At 36.9% G+C, this 20,687-nt stretch overlaps 1 protein-coding gene across 2 annotated transcripts; it reads left to right on the forward strand.

The window, feature by feature from the left end:
- The first annotated feature begins 3,000 nt into the window (after positions 1–3,000).
- agap2 (ArfGAP with GTPase domain, ankyrin repeat and PH domain 2) lies at positions 3,001–20,396 on the forward strand. Of its 2 annotated transcripts, none has more exons than XM_016283856.1 (18): positions 3,001–3,287; positions 7,646–7,704; positions 8,123–8,210; positions 8,322–8,407; positions 10,824–10,965; positions 11,055–11,189; positions 11,280–11,395; positions 12,175–12,318; positions 12,732–12,812; positions 12,951–13,055; positions 13,396–13,579; positions 13,700–13,807; positions 15,894–16,031; positions 16,580–16,728; positions 17,533–17,623; positions 17,733–17,955; positions 18,937–19,204; positions 20,110–20,396. In XM_016283856.1, the coding sequence occupies exons 1-18, from the start codon at positions 3,125–3,127 to the stop codon at positions 20,314–20,316; spliced, it is 2,487 nt and encodes an 828-aa protein (XP_016139342.1). In that variant the 5' UTR covers positions 3,001–3,124; the 3' UTR covers positions 20,317–20,396. The 2 variants fall into 2 exon arrangements, with proteins under 2 accessions (XP_016139342.1, XP_016139343.1); XM_016283857.1 differs by lacking the exon at positions 12,175–12,318 and adding an exon at positions 16,283–16,342.
- Positions 20,397–20,687: the final 291 nt, after the last annotated feature.

Consider the following 20,687-nt stretch of genomic DNA (forward strand, 5'->3'; position numbering starts at 1 on the left):
ATATTTCAATATCTGAATCACAGCTGCAACAAACTGAACTAATACACATGAAACTACCATTAACTACTCTTGTTACTAAAACTGAAATAAAACATAATAAACAGAAATGTTTTTATTTTATTTGATCTTTTTTATTTATTAAACGTGGAATACAAGAACTCATAGAGGTAACAGCATAGAATAAAACCAAATACAATACATGTAAGGCAAAAAATAAATAAAATTAAAACACAAGAAACTTGGACATGTCCGATGATATTTTCGGGGCACGACAATTTTGAAGTAATCTCAGTGAGGAGTAGAATACTTTAAATTCGTTCATGAAATGAACAAAGCAGGGAATAAACAGAAATGTGTTCCATATACAGAAACGTTTCTAAAGGATGTACACCGGAATGTCATTGGACTACGTGATGAAGCAAGTAGGTCATGAAATAAAGGAATCGCTGAATCGTTTTAATTGATTCTTTGATAAGAATCGTTCGAAAGAACTGATTCGCGGAAATCGGTTCCCATCTCTATGGCTGAACCAGCCGGTGACGTCAATCGCTACCGCAGACCCTCCAGCGGAAGAACTTTCTCTCACGTGCTTTGCTTGTAATACACGCGATTCGACGCCAGGAGAGAGAATTTCCTAATCTTTGCCATGAACATTTTCGTTGACATAAAAACCTACCGTATGAAAATTATACAAAGAACAGCCGGGGTGTCCAAAATATTCAATCATAAAAAATAAAAATAATAAATCCATATTCAAGGCCAGGGGGGGAAACACACCTGGCTTCCCTTTGGAAGTGTTTGAAATTAATATAATATTAATATAAAATAGAATACAATTATATAATATAGAACTATCGTTCCTTGTCCTCTCGCGATAGCAAACGCTTCTGCCACCAAATAGCACACGCGCATTATCATAATGTAACAAGTTCGCTGTTAATTATCCCACAGAAGCCATCATACTCATTTGATTAAAAACCTTAAGCATCTTAAAGAGATGAAGACATGGTCAGGGACGGGTTCACAGTAAATCTGCCCACCTGTCTCCACAAACACGCATGCTTCATGAAACAGAAGGCAAGTATTTTATTGCACACAAAGTCATCATTTTCACATGCAGTTTGTTTATAATGCTTCGGGGTATTACTATGTTTATTGAGATAATAATAAGAGGGTTCTGGTTTAATGATTACAGTAAATAGCGAGCCGTCGCACCTTGTTGACTGATATTTAAAACAGCGCTGAAGTAAGCTTGTGTGCTGCTTAAGCATCATTGGCTGAACAGAGTAGCAACAAACCGCGTCACACTTCAGCCCCGCCCTCTGTCGTCACGGGTGTGAGACACAAGATGCTGCATTGAGGACTGATGATAAAGACAGGCCCACGTTCTGAATCAGACACTGTGAATCCCTGATGACACTATGAAATTCATATTTAGGAACGTTTTTACATCTCATGCGAGAAATTCCCATAAATGCCAAATATTACTTTATATGTTTATGGTATTGTATAGGGTAGGCTGAGGCTAATTGTCACACATTTCAGTCCAGTTACTATTTCTCAGGATAGGTTTATTTCTGAATGTCAGTTTATGTAGTCACATACATTAAAATATTTAGTACAAAATAAAGCGACATGTTGACACTGTATAGAATAAGTTATAACCCATTATTATAACATATTATATAAAATATTACAAATTCTAATAATAACTTAAGCCAATAACAGATAGCCTATTATAAATAATAAATTAAGTCATTTTTACATTTAAACTTGTAACACTTGTATTGTCCCAGATATTGACAAAACGGCCCGAATTTCTGACAAACAGCATTGCCCTTTAAGTATAATCATAATAAGTGGCCATAATAGGAACATACTATTAAATAGCCTATTATATGAAATATAAAAAAGAAAAATCGAACTATTAATTGATTGTTAATTGTTTATTATATAATTAAAATATATAACATTAAAACAATCTGTCCTGACATAACCTTTATGAAAATTACCCTTGTCTGACAAACCTGTTTGTATCATTGGTATCATATGTTTTTTCTCCACATCAGTACTGAGGTTTTACCATTGCAGCTCTAAATCTGAAAATAGACGTGAGTATGTCTTTTTGAAACCTTATTTGCAGTTTGAAACCAAAGTCTTATTATTTCTTGTAACCGTTGCCTTGAATTTACCACAAAATCCTGTTTGCGAGAAAGCAGCCTATGAGATGGTGACTCTTTTTAAAATCAGGAAGTGAATTGAGAGAGAAAGAGAGAGAGAGAGAGAGAGAGGAAATTCATGCAAGCAAACTACTTCTGCTCTGAGCTGCATACCTAGAACCATTATTATAGCATATTATATAAAATATTACAAATTCTAATAATAACTTAAGCCAATAACAGATAGCCTATTATAAATAATAAATTAAGTAATTTTTACATTTAAACTTGTAACACTTGTATTGTCCCAGATATTGACAAAACGGCCCGAATTTCTGACAAACAGCATTGCCCTTTAAGTATAATCATAATAAGTGGCCATAATAGGAACATACTATTAAATAGCCTATTATATGAAATATAAAAAAGAAAAATCGAACTATTAATTGATTGTTAATTGTTTATTATATAATTAAAATATATAACATTAAAACAATCTGTCCTGACATAACCTTTATGAAAATTACCCTTGTCTGACAAACCTGTTTGTATCATTGGTATCATATGTTTTTTCTCCACATCAGTACTGAGGTTTTACCATTGCAGCTCTAAATCTGAAAATAGACGTGAGTATGTCTTTTTGAAACCTTATTTGCAGTTTGAAACCAAAGTCTTATTATTTCTTGTAACCGTTGCCTTGAATTTACCACAAAATCCTGTTTGCGAGAAAGCAGCCTATGAGATGGTGACTCTTTTTAAAATCAGGAAGTGAATTGAGAGAGAAAGAGAGAGAGAGAGAGAGAGGAAATTCATGCAAGCAAACTACTTCTGCTCTGAGCTGCATACCTAGAGTCTGAGCAGCTTTCTGCTTCTGTACGTGACATTGACATGAAAGAACGGGCAGGAAATGCTGATGGGTTACAGGAGAAACTCCATGCATTTTGAGCAGTCACATTGGTCTAAATATGAATAGCACAAATAAAGTTACACACTCGACTGCAATTAGAGCTGAGGTGAGAAGACATCAAAGCTTGCAAAACACCATAAACAAATTTCTCAAACAGTTGGAGAGGGTTGAGGACCAGCAGCTCAGGACAGGACTAAAGGTTTTCCTCCACAGCATTCAAGGTGAGCCTGTCATGAAATTGTTGATTTTGTCCCCTAAAACACTTGCTGATAGATTCCCGTATATCGTTTTGCAAGGTGTGATGTTGACTTCAGGGTCTTTAGGGGTCTGGACTTACCAAGACTGACTTGCACGCTGTTTGAGTTTAACTCTATGTTGGAGCCAGATTCTGATAGGATTTCGTATCTAGATCATCCTCAGAAGCAAACAAGTTTACTAATCGTTCATAAGCTCCTTGTGTAAGTTAAAATGCACATTTGCGAGGAATTAGGCTTTTTGACTGCTAGTATTTGCAGTATTATATTCACTATCTTGCGTTTTGTAATAATGTCATATTATAAAATGTCCCAAATGTATATTTTAGAGAAGGCAGACAGATAAAAAGGAACATAAATGTTTTAACTCGTGTTAAATTGAATTATACATCCAGCAGACGTCTCCAAATGCACATGCTCCTCCATTAGTCTGTGATGATGAACTGTTACTACAGTCCGGATGTAGAATCAGAATCGTGGATGTGAATTTAAAGAGGCCCAGGTTGAAACATTAGCACCATCTTAGAGACGTCGTCATGCTGGTAAGCTTTTGAACACGAAGTGCTGGTCCATTTCCTGTCTGACGCTCTCTTGCTGCCCACCAAAGCCACATCCTCTCCATCTCAGGCACCACCTGTCTATTGAGTGCTACTCTTACGATTAGTATCTGACCTAATTATTTTTCGTTCCACAAGATTACACTTTTTTTTGTGTGGAAATTTGTTGTCTGATTTGATTGAATCTGGTATCGATCGAGCAGGACATAAAGTTCAATTCTGAACTTTTATACATTTATAAACATTTATATACTGTGTTAGCTTTAAGCATAGACGAGTGCATGTTTTAAGGTCAGAATATATGGTGTCACTGACTAATGCATCTTTAATATAGTGTTTGTTGATACTCCTTATAATTTACTTCCTCCTCGCACTTCCTGTTGTAAGCGTTTTTATGCATCCGTCACACTGGCTCAATATGAAGACTTTATGAGCATAATCTTACACCTTATTTCTCTGTAAGCCAGAACTAAAATTAAAACAAGATATTTTCAGTACTTACTGTATGTAAAACTTGCCACAGTGATGTTAAGATATCCTGGGTGGTCTCTGAGGTATTCTGGTTGCTTGTGATATTAATTATATCATATAGTCCCTAGACTTTTATCCCATTTTATTGTTTTCCATTTGTTCACTTGCAGTAACCAGCATCACTAATGATGTCTGTAAACAAAGTTGCAGAACAGACCAGATCAAATAGTAAGAAAACAAGAGGATGCTCTTTGAATATGATTTATGTAGCCCACATAGTCATATGATGATTCAAATTATGCTTGATGGGAATAAAATAAAAGTGAAGGAAACTGTAAAGGGGAAGTCATTGCTGTTGGCTTCTGAGCATAGGGATTTGAGAATAGGACTGACACATTTAAATGTTGCTTACTGCAGGGAGCCAAGAGAGTGGGAGACAGGCAGAGTGACAGCGAACTAGGGAAGAAAGAGAAAGGGGAAAATATATTTATGAGTGTGAGATCTCCAAAACAGAGATGTCTACGGTGAAATTTTATAGTTAGCAGCACAATAATATGTTATATATATAAACAAAGTAGTGCTTTGTATTTTCTGATGACAATGTGAGTGGCGTTTATCTGTGCTTGCCAGGATGTTGTTATGCAGTTAATAAGGTGCTTTGAGAGGTTTCTAGTGTGTTGCTAGACTAGCATCTTGTGGTTGGTTGCTAGGGTAAGTTCTTTCAGAATTTAAGCTACTCATGCCATTCCAAACCTGCTTGCATTTTGTTTTTCTGTGGAATACAAAATCAGATATTTTGAAAAACATCTCAGTGGGGAATTTTGGGTGAACTGTCCCTTTAAGAGTTTTTTGAAATCCCTAACCTTAACTATGAGCAATAGTAATAGTGACTAATCAATAAAGAAGCAAATCAATAAAAAGAAAAGAAAATGAGAGACATTCAAACAAATAACTGAATGCCCTCTTCCTAAATGTTCAGTTGAATTGTGTTCTATATGACACCTGCCTTCATGATTGATAGCAATCAATAGCATATATTATTGATTTGTAAACTCAATACGACTGTCAATAAAAAGGCAACTCCTTCCTCTACAAGATTATTTCTTAGAAATATATATATATATATATATATATATATATATATATATACATACATACATATACACACACACACACATATATATATATATATAAATATATATATATATAGTTTCAATGGGGTGATGTAATTTTCTTTTTCTCCAGACATCCAAATAGTCTTGCATGGGACAGCTTTTTTTTTTTTACTCATCCCTGCTACACTCTCAGAAAAAAGGTACAAAAGCTGTCACTGAGGCGATATTTCAAAAGGTACACCTTTGTACCCTAACGGGTTCATATTAGTATCTTAAAGGTACATATTAGTACCTAAGGTGTACATATTAGTATCTAAATGGTGCATATTAGTACCTTTTGAAAGGGTTCTGCACCAGAGACAGCTTTTGTACCTTTTTTTTCTGAGAGTCTATTGAATCAATTCGAGTGTAGTATTTACTCAATGTACAATTTAATCAAGCCCACTTGACAAACAGATCAGTCAGTAAATTTGTCAATAATATTGCATGCCCTCACACAATCACTTACTCATTCATACACACCTTGGCAAGGACAGTGAGTGCACAGAGCAGAGGGTAAGATATGGAGATAGCGAATGGGAGCCAGAGACTAGATGGAATCAGTGCATGAAGGAGGAGGAGTTTAGCCTCAGAATACCTTGGTAACAAGCAAGCTCAGTGTCTAGGAAAGAAAAGGTGGGGGGACACGGCGGCTCCTGAATCACTGTACTGACTGTGAATGTGACATGTGGCACATTGCTGCCTGATACGGCACTGGTGCAAAATTTGCTGGATTGATGTGTCAGTCTTGATTAGCTTTGCACATAACCACATATTTGTGTTTTACTTGTGCGGTTGACCCTCTTTCTCTGTCAGAACCTCGCAAGCTTTACAGTCTGTCTTTATTCCTCAACACATCACTGATTCTCGCTTTTTAAGCAGGAGAGAGTGTGCAGGCGAGAGAAAAGAGAGGGAGGGAGGGAGAGCGAGAGGAGGGGGTAGCAGGCTGTGGAAAGCAGGGGCTGGGAGCTGTCTGGCTGGTGACAAGGGCAGAGAGAGAGAGAAGCAGGAGATGGAGAGAGCAGGGTATTCCTGCACGGTGCCGTTCTGCGTAAAAACATCTTTTGTATTCCAAGGAAGAAAGAAAGACATACAGGTTTGGAATGGCATGAGGACGGATGGCACTTTTTATTATTTATTCAACTGATACAGTGTTCTTCTTGTTTAGGTTCACATTCATTTTAAAAACTGACATGTGGAAGTCTATACACACATTTAGGGGAATTCTGTTTTTATTAATTCTAATGCCTAGGGATGTAGTTTTAAGACACTGAACGCATCCTAGCCTTTTCTTTATAACCACCCCCTACTGTTTCTGTTTCTGCACTGGAAAAATTGGAATGGGAAACAAATTTAATAATACCCATGCCACAGGCATCATAATTTTGCCCAACATCCTAATCCCATCTTTGATGTTCCGCCCACTTCCTGTATTCTGATCTCATTCTTTCACGGAAGCTTCAATCCTTTCATCACCAGCCTCTTAATTTCAAACCATATCCAGCCATGAATTTTAGCACTCTAAACTGGAGGTGAAGCATTGGTTTTAGACGCAGGCAGTATCTAAATCCATAGGCAGCTGGATGGATAAGCTTCACTTTTGCCACATGCATTTCAAACCCGCCCGAGCAAATTAAGTCGGTTTCGAGAGTCTTCCTGTTTACCTTCTTTTTGTCATTGGTTTAATACCATGCCAATGGAACACCTTTTGAGATATCAAAAATCTGTTTCGGCATCTTCAGTGTTTTGGTGTAATGTTGACTAAGTTTGGCGATGATCACATGAGTGTTTAAAGGCTTGAAAAAAAATCAAAAATAGCCTATTTCCTGTTGGGCGGAACTAATGACTATAGTATAGAAAGTTGTCTGGCTTCATGAGAATGAGTTTGGTGACTGCAGGTAAAACTAACCCCAACACTTCAGTCAAAAGGGGTCACCCTGTTAAATATAGAATATACAACTTGGAGACAGATTTTTTTTTCTTCGGAAACCACCCAAAACCACTTAGAAACTGCATTGCAACACATTAAAACACAAACACATTAAAAGCCTCTCAAACACACTGCAGTGTCATAGCATGGGGGAGAGGGGTTTTCGTCTTTGATTTGAAGTTATGACTTAACTTTGACTTTTTTTTTTGTCAGCATCATGTGCCAATAGCCAGGAATGGACCCTAACTCGTGCTATTCCAGAACTGCGATTGGTGAGAAAAACACTTACTTATTTATTTCTTTTTTTAATTCCTTAAGCATGTAAACAACAATTTCAAATCATTTTAGGCATACATCTATGAAAACAATATTTCAGTTGGTTAAGTGCACTAAAAAGATTTATTTTTCATTTTTGTCATACTGTTGAGTAAGGATACATCCTTGCCTCTAGGGGGGAAAAAAATCTAAAATGAGATCTCTTTAAAATCCAAAATGTTTCTACTAAACACCAACAAAATTAAAAGAGGATAAATGGAGACTTTTGCTTAAATCCTGCTTATGCTTCTCATGAGAAAAGACCCTAGTAGTCTCAAATGTGTCCTCAGGAGTTTCAGATGAGATCTAAACAATGTCATACTGATATAAATGTTGTTTTTTGGAGTAAGAATATTTTCTTTCTGCCGCATACAGGGGGTTCTGGGTAGCCTTCGCAGCGGAAAATCTGCTCTGGTAAACAGATTCATCACAGGAAGTTATCTTCCACTTGAGTCGCATGAGGGTGAGAACTTCGTTGTTTCTCATCTGTGCTATGAGGACTGTCATTTTAACCATTTAGGGGCATTATTGTTATCTTATTTTTCGCTTTTGTCCTCTTTTTCTTCTCTGGAAGGCGGAAGGTATAAAAAAGAGGTGCTGGTGGAGGGACAGAGTCATTTATTGCTGATTCGAGAGGAATCTGGACCACCAAGTGCACAGGTGTGTTAATTTCAGTACACTTGAGACAGAAACACAGTATGCAAGACAGAAATATTTGGGTAAAGTTTGCATCTTCCTCTTTTTTATACTTAACAGTAGTGTGGCGGTAACAAACCACCAGCAAGTTGTCCGGCCCATTAAACCAGATGTGTTTAACTAGAAATTGAAGAAGAATTTTTGCAATTACGTAACAGCAAATATAGGAAATATTAAAGGGGTCATATGATGCTTTTTTAAAGATCATTATTTTGTGTATTTGGTGTAACAGAATATGTTGACATGCTTTAATGTTCAAAAAACACATTATTTTTCAAATACTGTACATTATTGTAGGTCCTCTATGCCCCGCCTCTCTCAAACGCTTCGTTTTCTACAAAGTCCCTCCTTCCGAAAAGCACAGTCTGCTCTGATTGGCCAGCTGACCCAGTGCATTGTGATTGGTCGAACACCGCAAGGACTCGTTGGAAATGTAACGCCACTTACCATAATCTCGAGCTTCAGCTTTCAAAATAAATGTAAAGACAGTAAATAATGTCATTAGTTTTACCATCAGTTCAAGCCCGAAAGGGGAACAGAGTCTCGTGACAGACACAGTGATGAAGCTGGTATGTGTGCAGTACACAAGCCACGGTTAAGACAGCTGACTCCACTGTGATGTGACCCCCCCCCCCTCTCTCTCTCTCTCGCTCTCCCTATCTCTCGATCTCTCTCGCTCTCTCTGTCCCTCTCTCGCTCGTTTGCTCGCACACACACGATGTGCAAAATTCCACATTTGAACAGTCAATAGCAAATACCAGATTGTCATAGCAAAGTCAGAATGACCTCCTCTCCTAGGTTCACGAAACGGTCGTCCATAAAATGCATTGCTGTTCTGTTGTAAGTAATCTTAAAGATTCCTAAATGCATCTACTTTCGGAAGGCCAAATAAAGTGCTTTTGCTTTCGCCTAGAAACACACAGCGTCTCCCTGACATGCTGCTTCAACACTAACTGCTGTTCCTGAAACCACGCCTTCTTTCTTTGCGTGCACATTTGGGCGGCATTATGCTAATATTTCCACATAGTGAGGTAGACATGTGGGTGTGTGTTAGAACGAGGCATTTTAGGGGGGCGTGGCAGAGTCTTAACTTTGATAAAGAATATCTCTTTGGGTTTGAGACTTTAGTCTTTGCAACTTCAGGGATCTTATCTATGCACAATCAGCTTGTAACACTCCAAAGAGAAAGGAAAACTTGAAATCGCATCATATGACCCCTTTAAGAATTCTGCATTCTTATGTTTTATGAACTGCTTCTGACACATTTTGAAGAAATCACAAAATTGAGCTTACGTAGCAAGAAACATTTGCATGTACATATTCAGGTAGAGTATATTTTGGGGCCTTATAATGCCAAAAGATTTAAAACAGAGATAAACTTTTACTTGCATTCAAAAGTTTGGATTCAGTAACTTAAAAAAAAATTTTTTTTGAAAGAAGGCAGATTCATCAAGGCTGCATTTATTTGATCAAAAATAAAGTAAAAACAATAATATTGTAGAACACTATTATAAGTTCAAATACAATTTTTTTATTTGAATATATTTTCAAATGTGAATTATTCCTATGATTCCAAAGCTGAATTTTCAGCATCATTACACACAGTAATGTTACACTTCAGTGTCACATTATCCTTCAGAAATCATTCTAATATGCTCATTTGCTGCTCAAGTAACATTTCTTTTTATTATCAACTTTGAAAACAGCTGCTTAATTTTTTTGTAGAAAATTTTATAACATTTTGGATTCTGGATTCTTTATTGAATACAACATAAAAAAAGCAATTATTTGAAATTGACATCTTATGTAACATTCGAAATATCTTTACTGTCACATTTGAACAATTTAAAGCATTTTCGCTAAATAAACGTGTTGCATTCTGAAAAAAAATCTAACTTTTCTGACCTCAAACTTTTGAACAGTAGTGTATTCTGCTTTAAAGGAATAGTTCACCCCAAAGTATTTGCTGAAAATTCACTCACCCTTAAACCATCCAAGATGTAGAGGAGTTTGTTTCTTCATCAGAACAGATTTGGCGAAATTTAGAATTAGATCTCTTGTTCGCCAGTGGATCCTCTGCAGTGAATGGGTGCCGTCAGAATGAGAGTGCAAACAGCTGATAAAAACAACACAGTAATCCATAAGTAATCCACATGACTCCAGTCCATCAATTAACATCTTGCGAACCAAAATGCTACATGTTTATAAGAAACAAATCCATCATTAAGGCATTTCAACTTTAAACCATTTGCTTCTGGCTATAATGTCTTTCCAAATCTGAGGGTGATTAACTATCAGCAAATAAAAATTTTTGGTTGAACTATTTCTTTAAAAGCTATTCCTTTTTTCCATCTTTTTCATTCCTAATTTGTGATTGTAGATCTGCAACTGGCTTGATGGCGTCATCCTAGTTTTTAGTCTGGAAAATGAAGCAAGTTTCCAGGATGTGTACAAAAACTACAGTGAGCTAAGCGCACATCGTAACATTGCAGAAATCCCCATTATAGCGGTTGGAACGCAAGGTTAGAGCTACTTTTGTCTTGGTTCCGGGGTGATATATTGAGTGATATGACATTGCGTACAAACTATATGCTTGTTTTTCTTCCTGCAGATAAGATTAGTAGCACTAATGCACGTGTGATTGAGGACAAGAGAGTCCAGCAGCTGTGTATAGATGTGCGTCGCTGCACTTATTTTGAGACCTGTGCCACATATGGACTTAATGTGGACAGAGTATTTAATGAAAGTGAGTTTCATCTCAAAATAGGGGCTAAAATAGCACAATACTTCTGAACAGGATGCAAGTGTTGATTGGACAGTCTTGTTTCCCACTTAGTGACTCACAAGATTGCCGCTGCCAAGAAGCAAGCCGCCCTTCTGGCCTCCTGTAAATCCCTCCCAAACTCTCCGAGTCACTCAGGGGCCTCGACTCCAGTGTCAGGGCCCGGACAGGTATCTCAGGCCTCATGAGTCTGTCTGATGCTTGGATGAATCTCATGAAAGCTGTCAAAAATGTCTGGGTCACTTTCTCCTTTCTTTCAGTTCTAAATGTGGGGGTGAATCTAATTGTCATTACTATAATGCAAAAAATATGTAAATGTAAATTTAAAAAAAATATGTAAATAATAAATTAAATTAAACACTTACATTTATGTCATGAATTCTATTATATATATATTTTTAAATATCTTAAACATAACATAAATTTTTTTTTTTTTTAAATATGACCTGGACATTTCTTTGTGAGATTGACACTTTTATCTTTATAATTCTTGTGAAGTATTTTAATTAAAACCGTGATGGTGTTGTTCTGTCAATATTGTTGGAGTGTTAAAAATTGCAAAAAATCTGCATTAAATATTCTTTGCTTAATTATATGCTATGCAGAAAATCACAACATTTTGGTTGAATTTTATTTCAGTACAATGGTATGATCATTTTTATTTACATAAATAATTATAATAATTTATAATAATTAAAATAACTTTCTTGGACAAGAAATTAAAGTTATATTTTATTATAGATCATTTATAAATTATTACATTTTAAAATTGATTGCATTTTTAAATGTATCAAATAAAAATGTCAGACCAATGCATCGCACATTTTTACACTCCTGTTGTTGAGTATTTGACTGTTTTGAGTGATCGTGAAACTTTTCTTGTCTTCATCAACATTCACCATTCCAACTTCTGTCTCATTCTTCTCTCCATCCCATCATCCTTTCTTAGGCCAGTAATGGGGGTCAGAGTAGTGATTACCCCTCCTCTTTGCCTTCTACCCCTGTGGTAAGTCACAAAGACATACGGGGTGGGGCAAGTGGAGATGGGGGCTCGCAAAGAAATCTACCCCGACGACGGACATCTTTCTTTGCGGTTAGTTCTTTGCGCTCATTACAAAGATGATCAAATCTTGCCAGGTAGATTTTGTGCAACACCAGTGAAACGGTACAGAAAATGTGATATTATATCTTTCATATTTTCAAATACAATTGGACTTAAATCTGAATGATATATCAGAGGTGATGTGTGTCATTGTTTGATGTTGACTGGGAAACCTGTTCAAAAACATTCATTGTTTTCTTTTTGGTGCAGAAATTTCACACTTCACCTTCAAATGCTGTCCAATAAAGCAGAAGCATGACTGTATCATTAGTCCTAGTTTCTGTATGTGAACTCTCGTTGTCACTCTAAAATTCACCTCATCTCATGAGTCACATCTGTTTCCTTCCTTTATGTGTTTCACCTTCCTCTCGTCTGTACTTTATTTAACTTGTCTGCTATTTTAGAACCGTCGCGGGAGTGATTCTGAAAAAAGAGCTTCTGATAGCAGAAGTGACATGAGCAGTCGATCAGTTCCTATTAAACAGGTAAGTGTAAGACGTCAGCATTGACTTGAGGACAAGACTTCTGTGAGGCCCCAGAAAGTTTTTGGACATGTAGAAGACACTTTTAAATGTCTGAATCTCACTGCATTCTGAAAACAATGAATGCATTTTCTTTGTTAGGGGACTTTGTGGAAACGCAGTGAACGCTCTTTAAATAAGGAGTGGAAGAAGAAGTATGTGACGCTGTCAAACAACGGCATGCTTATGTATCATTCAAATATAAATGTGAGTAAGGCTGTTTTGCAATTTGCAATACGGTTTTCTGTTTACAGAGCACTAAATGCTTCCTGTACACTTCTGTTTTTATAATCACATTTTTCATTTTTCCATTATAGAATTATGTTATATTGTTATATTATAAATTCTTATAATTATATTTTGGGTGTGGATTTGTCATTTGCTTGTAATGGTTCAAATGTTTTCCAAAAAATCAATGGTACTTGCATTATTTTGCATTATAGTATTTATAAATTTATGTTGTGCTATTTTTGGCTGTCGAAAAGAACCAGCGTATTCTAGATTGTGTAACTATTGCTCATACTATATGCAGTATGTATGATTGCAGGAGTTTTTGCAGAATGCTCAAGGTAAGGAGATGGACTTATTGCGAGTTACAGTGAAGGTGCCAGGAAAGCGTCTTCATCGCGCAGCTACTCCCGGTGGACCGTCCCCTGGCCCTACTCTCGCCCCTGCGCCCGGTGTAAATGGACTCAGTAAAGACAAGCAGTCATCCGAAGGGGGAGCTACATGTAAATGAAAAACGTTTTTTCTCTCTCTCTCTCATTTTCAAATGTACTCGATCAATAATAAAGCAATTTGAAAGATTTCTCAATGCCATGATTTCTGTTTTTTTTTGTTTTTTTCCCCAGCAAATCTTCTGACAGTAGAAGAGGCGTCAAGAAGTGGTTTGTCATTTAATAATGATCAGAAGGTGAAACGTTGCCCATCATCTGTGTCTAATAAAGGCTTCAGTGTGGGTACGTAAATATTTTGTTTATGGTTTCTACTCATTCTTTCTGTAACAGTGTTGAAGAATAACTATTTAAAGGTATAGTTTACCCTCATGTCATTCCAAACCTGTATGAGTTTCTTTCTGATGTTTTGAAGTATGCTGGTAATCAAATAGTTGGTCTCCATTGACTTGCACAGTATTTCTTTCCCTAATATGGAAGTCAATAGGGACCAACAACTGTTTGGTTCTTCAAAATACCTTCTTTTGTGTTCAACGTAAGAAAGAAACGTATACAGATTTGACATGAGGGTAAGTAAATGATGACAAAATGATCATTTTTGGGTGAACTGTTCCTTTAATAGTAGAAACACCTAAAAATTAACATTTTGTCAACATTTACACACCCTCATGTTGTTCCAAACCTGTATGAGTTTCTTTCTGATGTTTTGAAGTATGCTGGTAATCAAATAGTTGGTCTCCATTGACTTGCACAGTATTTCTTTCCCTAATATGGAAGTCAATAGGGACCAACAACTGTTTGGTTCTTCAAAATATCTTCTTTTGTGTTCAACGTAAGAAAGAAATATATACAGATTTGACATGAGGGTAAGTAAATGATGACAAAATGATCATTTTTGGGTGAACTGTTCCTTTAATAGTAGAAACGCTACTAACTGGACATCATCAGCACTTTATTTCCAACATTTAGTTGTTTCATTTCAGTTGTTGGTTCATATGCAGATCTATTCATTTTGACAGTTCATTTTTAGAAGTCATATCACTCAATGAAATTTTTATTTGTACCAAAATATTTAGTTAAATACAGAGGTTCATGACTGCCAGCATTAGTTTTATTAGTTACATTCAATGTTAAAGGGTTAGTTCACCCAAAAAGGAAAATTAGGCTGTGTTTTACTCACCCCCAAGGCATCCTAGGTGTATATGACTTTCTTCTTTCAGACGAATCCAGTCGGAGTTATATTCAAAATTGTCTTTGATCTTTCAAGCTGTTTAATGCCACTCAGCGGGTGTTGCATTTCTTTAGTCCAAAAAAACTTAAATAAAAATCGCCCATCCATAAAAAAAAAAGTGTCTCACACGGCTCCGGGGGGTGAACAAAAGCCTTCTGTAGTGAATTAATGCGTTTTTGTAAGAAAAATATCCATATTCAATACGTAATAATCACTTGAATCTAGCTTGCGCTCACTGTTGTAAACAGAAGCAGTTCCGGGGGAATTACGTATGAGGTCGGCTTTGCGCATGCGCCGCTCAGAAGTGACGAATGTGGAAGCGCAAGGGAGAGATCAAAACAAAACAACGGTCAAGAATTAGAAGTACAAAACGAGGATTTGTAAAGAAGAATGTCGGAGGATTTCGATATAAACCAAGAGGAGACTGGTTTTCCTTTGCTAAAGTAAGGAAACTTTGCTTCCTTTGCTCCTGTAAACAAACGTTGGTTTTCACGAGAAATTCATTTCATGCGCAACGCTGACCTCATACGGCATGCTCCCGGAACTGCTTCTGTGTACAACTGTTGGCGCAAGCTACATTAAAGTGATTATTACGTTTTGAATATGGATAGCAAGCTGCCGTTAAAACCCAAAGAAGAAGATGAATATGGATATAAGTGTGAGACACTTTTTTTTTATGGATGGGCGATTTTTATTTAACTTCTTTTGGACTGAAGCAATGCAACACCCGCTGAGTGGCATTAAACAGCTTGAAAGATCAAAGACAATTTTTTATATAACTCCGACTGGATTCATCTGAAAGAAGAAAGTCATATACACCTAGGATGCCTCGGGGGTGAGTAAAACGCAGCCTAATTTTAATTTTTGGGTGAACTAACCCTTTAATGTGCGTGTTTGATACTGTAAAAACATTTATTACTAAAAAATTAAATATGAAATATACCTTATAAATAAAATTATATAAAATAATAAATGTTATAAAATGCTATTGTATTAATATTATTATAATTAAATATACTCAATATGATTAATACAAATGGGATTGTATTTTGGGTGTGGACTTATCATCAGAATGGTTATGAATCTTTTGCAGAAAATGTTTTGAAATTTCTGCCATATTTTTTGGTATCATCTTAACAGACTTGAGTATTGAGGGGGCTACAAGTCCTCCTTTAGGAAAAGACCACATCCCGTCTTCTCCAATGACTGACAGGAAGAAGAAAAAACGAAACAGAAGTATTAACTTGAAAGGAGACGCGGCGGCTGGGCAGGCTGAGGGTAAGAGATCAGAGTTATGACAGATTACCAGACACCACAATGATTCAGTTTCACTGATAAAGCAATCATTATAAGTACTATGGTGAATAGTTGAGGTGAATTTGCTTTGCTCTCTTTTCCAATGTGGGCCTGATTAATTGCTTCCTTTAAGGTCCTTTTACAATCTCTTTTACTTCTTTCTTTCCTCTGTCTTTTCTTCCTTTCTTTCCTCTTATCCTCTGCCGCCCTGGACTAATTTCTCGCACCGCAAGCCAAGCGCAAAATGTGGAAATTAAAAAGCTTTGGTAGCTTGAGAAACATTAACAAAACAGGTAACGTGAATGTATGAAACGAGTGGCTGAGCTGACTCTTTTCTGCTGTATGTGTCCATGTCCATCTCTTGTCACATCATTAGATTACAGCAAATGGGTCTTGAGTGTTTCTGTCTGTGTTCCTGTCTCTCTCAAACACATAATTATACTGAGACGATACATTAGACAGAGGACACAATGGGTGTTTTTATTGATCCCTTCCTCTCGTGTAAATAACTGTTGCTCTCGCCCAAACAGAAGAGGAGAGCGCAGACTTCATCATCATATCCAGCACAGGACAGAGCTGGCATTTCGAAGCCCAAAGTCAAGAGGACAGGGACGCCTGGGTTCAGGCCATCGAAAGCCAGATCCTTGCAAGTCTACAGAGCTGTGAGAGCAGAAATAAGGTAAAGAGGGCAATAAAAATGTATCGGATCTTTATCAGCGTAACAAACATTTACTGCACAAACCTTTATAAGCTTTTGAGAACACTTATGTGCAATATGCATCAAATGGTCCATTCAATTTTCTATGGTCAGTATATCTGTATAAAGGAATAGTTAACCCTAAAATGATATATTGGGGAAAATCTATTCACCCTCAAATCGTCCAAGATGTACATGAGCTTGTTTCTTCATCAGAACACATTTGGAGAAATTTGCATCACTTGCTCACCAATGGATCCTCTGCAGTGAATGGGTGCCGTCAGAATGAGAGTCTAAAAAGCTGATAAACACATCACAGTAATCCAAAGTAATCCACACGACTGCAGTCCATTAGAACTGTTTTGGACTGTTTTCGCTTGTACACAGTCCTTGAACGGTGCACTTTTCTCTTCTGATTCAGACGAGATTACTTTTTCACCAGAGAAAAATTTTAGTTTCTTACAAACACGAAGCTTTTCGCTTCACAAGACATTAATTGATGGACTGGAGTGAATTTTTGTGGTGTTTTTATCAGCTGTTTAGACTCTCATTCTGACGGCACCTATTCACATCCATTGGTGAGCAAGATATGTAATGCTACATTTCTACAAATCTGTTCTAATGAGGAAACAAACTTATCTACATCTTGGATTTCCTGAGGTTGAGTACATTTTCAGCATATTTTCATTTTTTGTTGTTCCTTCTGCTAAAATAAAAGGGCAATCATTTGTTCATTTGTTTGCCCTGTAATATTACAAAATAATAGACTTACTTTTCAACTCTCAGGCTCGAAGGAACAGCCAAAGTGAAGCTGTTGCCCTGCAGGCCATTCGAAATGCCAAAGGGAACGACCTCTGTGTGGACTGTGGAGCACCAAGTAAGTGCTGAAATAATGCCTTGTATTGAAAATGTGAACAACAAAAAGTACTGTATGTTGAGATCTCTGTCATTGTTCAGTATATAAAAACATTATGGTCTCCTTGCAGATCCAACATGGGCGAGTCTTAATCTTGGTGCTCTAATCTGCATCGAGTGTTCGGGCATACACCGGAACCTGGGGACGCACCTGTCCCGCGTGCGCTCACTAGACCTGGACGACTGGCCCAGTGAACTCACAAAAGTGCTTACGGCTATAGGCAACCATATGGCCAACAGCATTTGGGAGACCTGCACACAAGGGCACCAAAAGTTGACACCTGAGGCAACAAGGTTAGCTGACTAAATGTAAAGAAATGTCATTGTGGACAGTGGTTCAGTCATTTTTGTTTTACAGAGGCACAAAGAAGAGCAGAAATAAATGATGAAGCATGCACAGCTAAATAAAAACAAAACATATGCTGCAAATTTAGCCTGTTAAGATAAAAGAAATAAATGCATACACTGCAAAGTTCAAAAGTTTGGGGTTGGTAAGATTTTTTCAGTGTTTTTGAAATGAGTCTTCTATATCCACCAAGACTCAATAATAAAAACGGCAATATTGTGAAATATTATCACAATTTAATAGAACTGTTTTCTATTTTAATATATTTTAAAATGTAATTTATTCCAGTGATGCAAAGCTGAAATTTCAACATCATTCTTCCAGTCTTCAGTGTCACATGATCCTTCAGAAATCATTCTAATATGCAGATTTGGTGCTCAAGAAACATATTATCAGTGTTGAAAACAGTTGTGCTGCTTATATTTATAATATTTTAAAATATTTTTTGTGGAAACCCTGTTACATTTTTTTTTCAGGACACTTTGATGAGTAGAAGGCTGAATAGAAACATCACAAGAAATCTTTTGCAATGTTAAAATCTCTTTACTGTCACTTTTGATCAATTTAATGCGTCCTTGTTGAATAAAATTATTAATTTCTCGAAAATGTCCTAATGACCAAAAATTGTGCATTCAGCTTGAAGCAAGTTTACAAATGGCAGAAGAAACACTTATATTCAAATTCTTTATCTGAAAATAATTCTTACACAATTTTGTACAAGTCTCAAACAAATTTGCTTCTAAATGCATAAACCTGTATTTTAAGATAATGATTTTGAAAATGATTTTTTGCAGCATTAACCAAAAACATACAAATGCAATGTAATGCAAAATTGCAATGATGCAGTCTTCATCATGACAGTGTAAAGAGATAATGGCTAATGCAGCCACTATGATAATAATTTGGCTTTTGCTTTGTGTTTGTCTCAGAGAGCAGAGGGAGTCGTGGATCCGTGCCAAATATGAACAGCGGGCATTTGTGTCGCCCTTGCCGGCTCAGTGTTCAGAGGACACAATGTCGACATGGTTGCTTAAAGCAGTAATCGACAGAGACCTTCCCAGACTTCTGCTGCTCCTCGCGCACAGCACCAAGGAAGTGATCAACGTCCCGCCAGAGGGAGCAGCGCAGCAGCAGCACAGCTCTTTACATGCGGCCTGCCAGCTGGGCGACGTGGTCATGACACAGCTGCTGGTCTGGGTGAGTTATTTAGCCTGTTTCTTTGAGTTAAAGGAATAGTTCACCCAAAAATGGAAATTGGCTGAAAATGTACTCACCCTCAAACCATCCAAGATGTAGATGAGTTTGTTTCTTCATAAGAACAGATTTAGAGAAATTTAGCATTACATCACTTGCTCACCAAAGGATCCTCTGCAGTGAATGGGTGCCGTCAGAATGAGAGTCCTGATAACAACATCACAATAATCCACAAGAAATCCACACCACTCCAGTCCATCAATGAATGTTTTGCGAAGCAAAAATCTGCATGTTTGTAAGAAACAAATCCATCTTCAAGGATTTTTAACTTTAAACTGTTGCTTCCGGCTAAAATATGAATCCATGATAATGCTTCCTCCAATGAAAAAGTCCTCTCACATCAAAATCCACAAAAAGATATTTGTTTAGAACTGTTCTAGACCGATTTTGCTTGTAAACTGTGCTTCATCTGTTCATATTTCACTCCTGATTCAGACGAGATGACTTTTTCACTAGAGAAAGCAATAATATGGATAAAGGACTTGTGTTTTAAATGGAAGCAAAGGTTTAAAGATTAAAAACGTCTTAATGATGGATTTATTTCACACACATGTAGCTTTTCACCTCACAAGGTCTTAAGTGATAGACTGGAGTGGTGTGGATCAGCTGTTTGGACTCTTATTCTGACGGCACCCATTCACTGCAGAGGATCCATTGGTGAGCAAGTGATGCAATGCTAAATTTCTCCAAATCTGTTCTGATGAGGAAACAAATTCATCTACATCTTGGATGGCCTGAGGATGAGAAAATTCTATTTTTGGGTGAATCATTCCTTTAACTCTTGCACTTTCAGGATTGCATTTGCACATTTCTAATGGTTTTCTTTTGTGCTTAATTGTTCTCAACAGTACGGCAGTGATGTGAAGTCAAAGGATCCGCAAGGTAGAACCGCGCTGACGTTGGCACGCCAAGCCGGCAGCAAAGAGTGTGTTGAGATTCTTCTCCAACACGGCTGCCCCAATGAGACGTCACCCACCTCCCCGACACCTGTTCTGTCCCGTAAAAGTAGCATCACCAGTCTTGGACGTGTCAATTCCAGGAGGAGGGTCTCGTAACCCATGAACATTCATGATCATATAAACATTTTCTCCAGGACCATTTTTATTTCTTCATACAGAGTTGTGTGTTCTGTGTGTCTGTGAATTCCTGTCCCAGGATATCACCAACAACGCTGTATTTATATACTGTATGTTTATCCCTGCGGATTCCTCAGAAAAGGGAAAAAGTAAAGAGAAAAGAAGAAGCTCTTAATTGTCCATATTAGAACAGGCATAGAATGACAGCTACAAAATTTCAACATGCCTTTTTCAAAAAATGGAAACTGTTTTAACAGCTACAAAGCAATATTATTTATAATATGCTGATTAATATTCTGTAAAATAGATTCATTACCAGATCAAATGTAGCTTCAGAGTTTCCCAAAGCA

This window comes from Sinocyclocheilus grahami, unplaced genomic scaffold, assembly GCF_001515645.1.
Source record: "Sinocyclocheilus grahami isolate Dianchi unplaced genomic scaffold, SAMN03320097.WGS_v1.1 scaffold178.1, whole genome shotgun sequence".
Classification (NCBI taxonomy): Eukaryota; Metazoa; Chordata; class Actinopteri; order Cypriniformes; family Cyprinidae; genus Sinocyclocheilus; species Sinocyclocheilus grahami.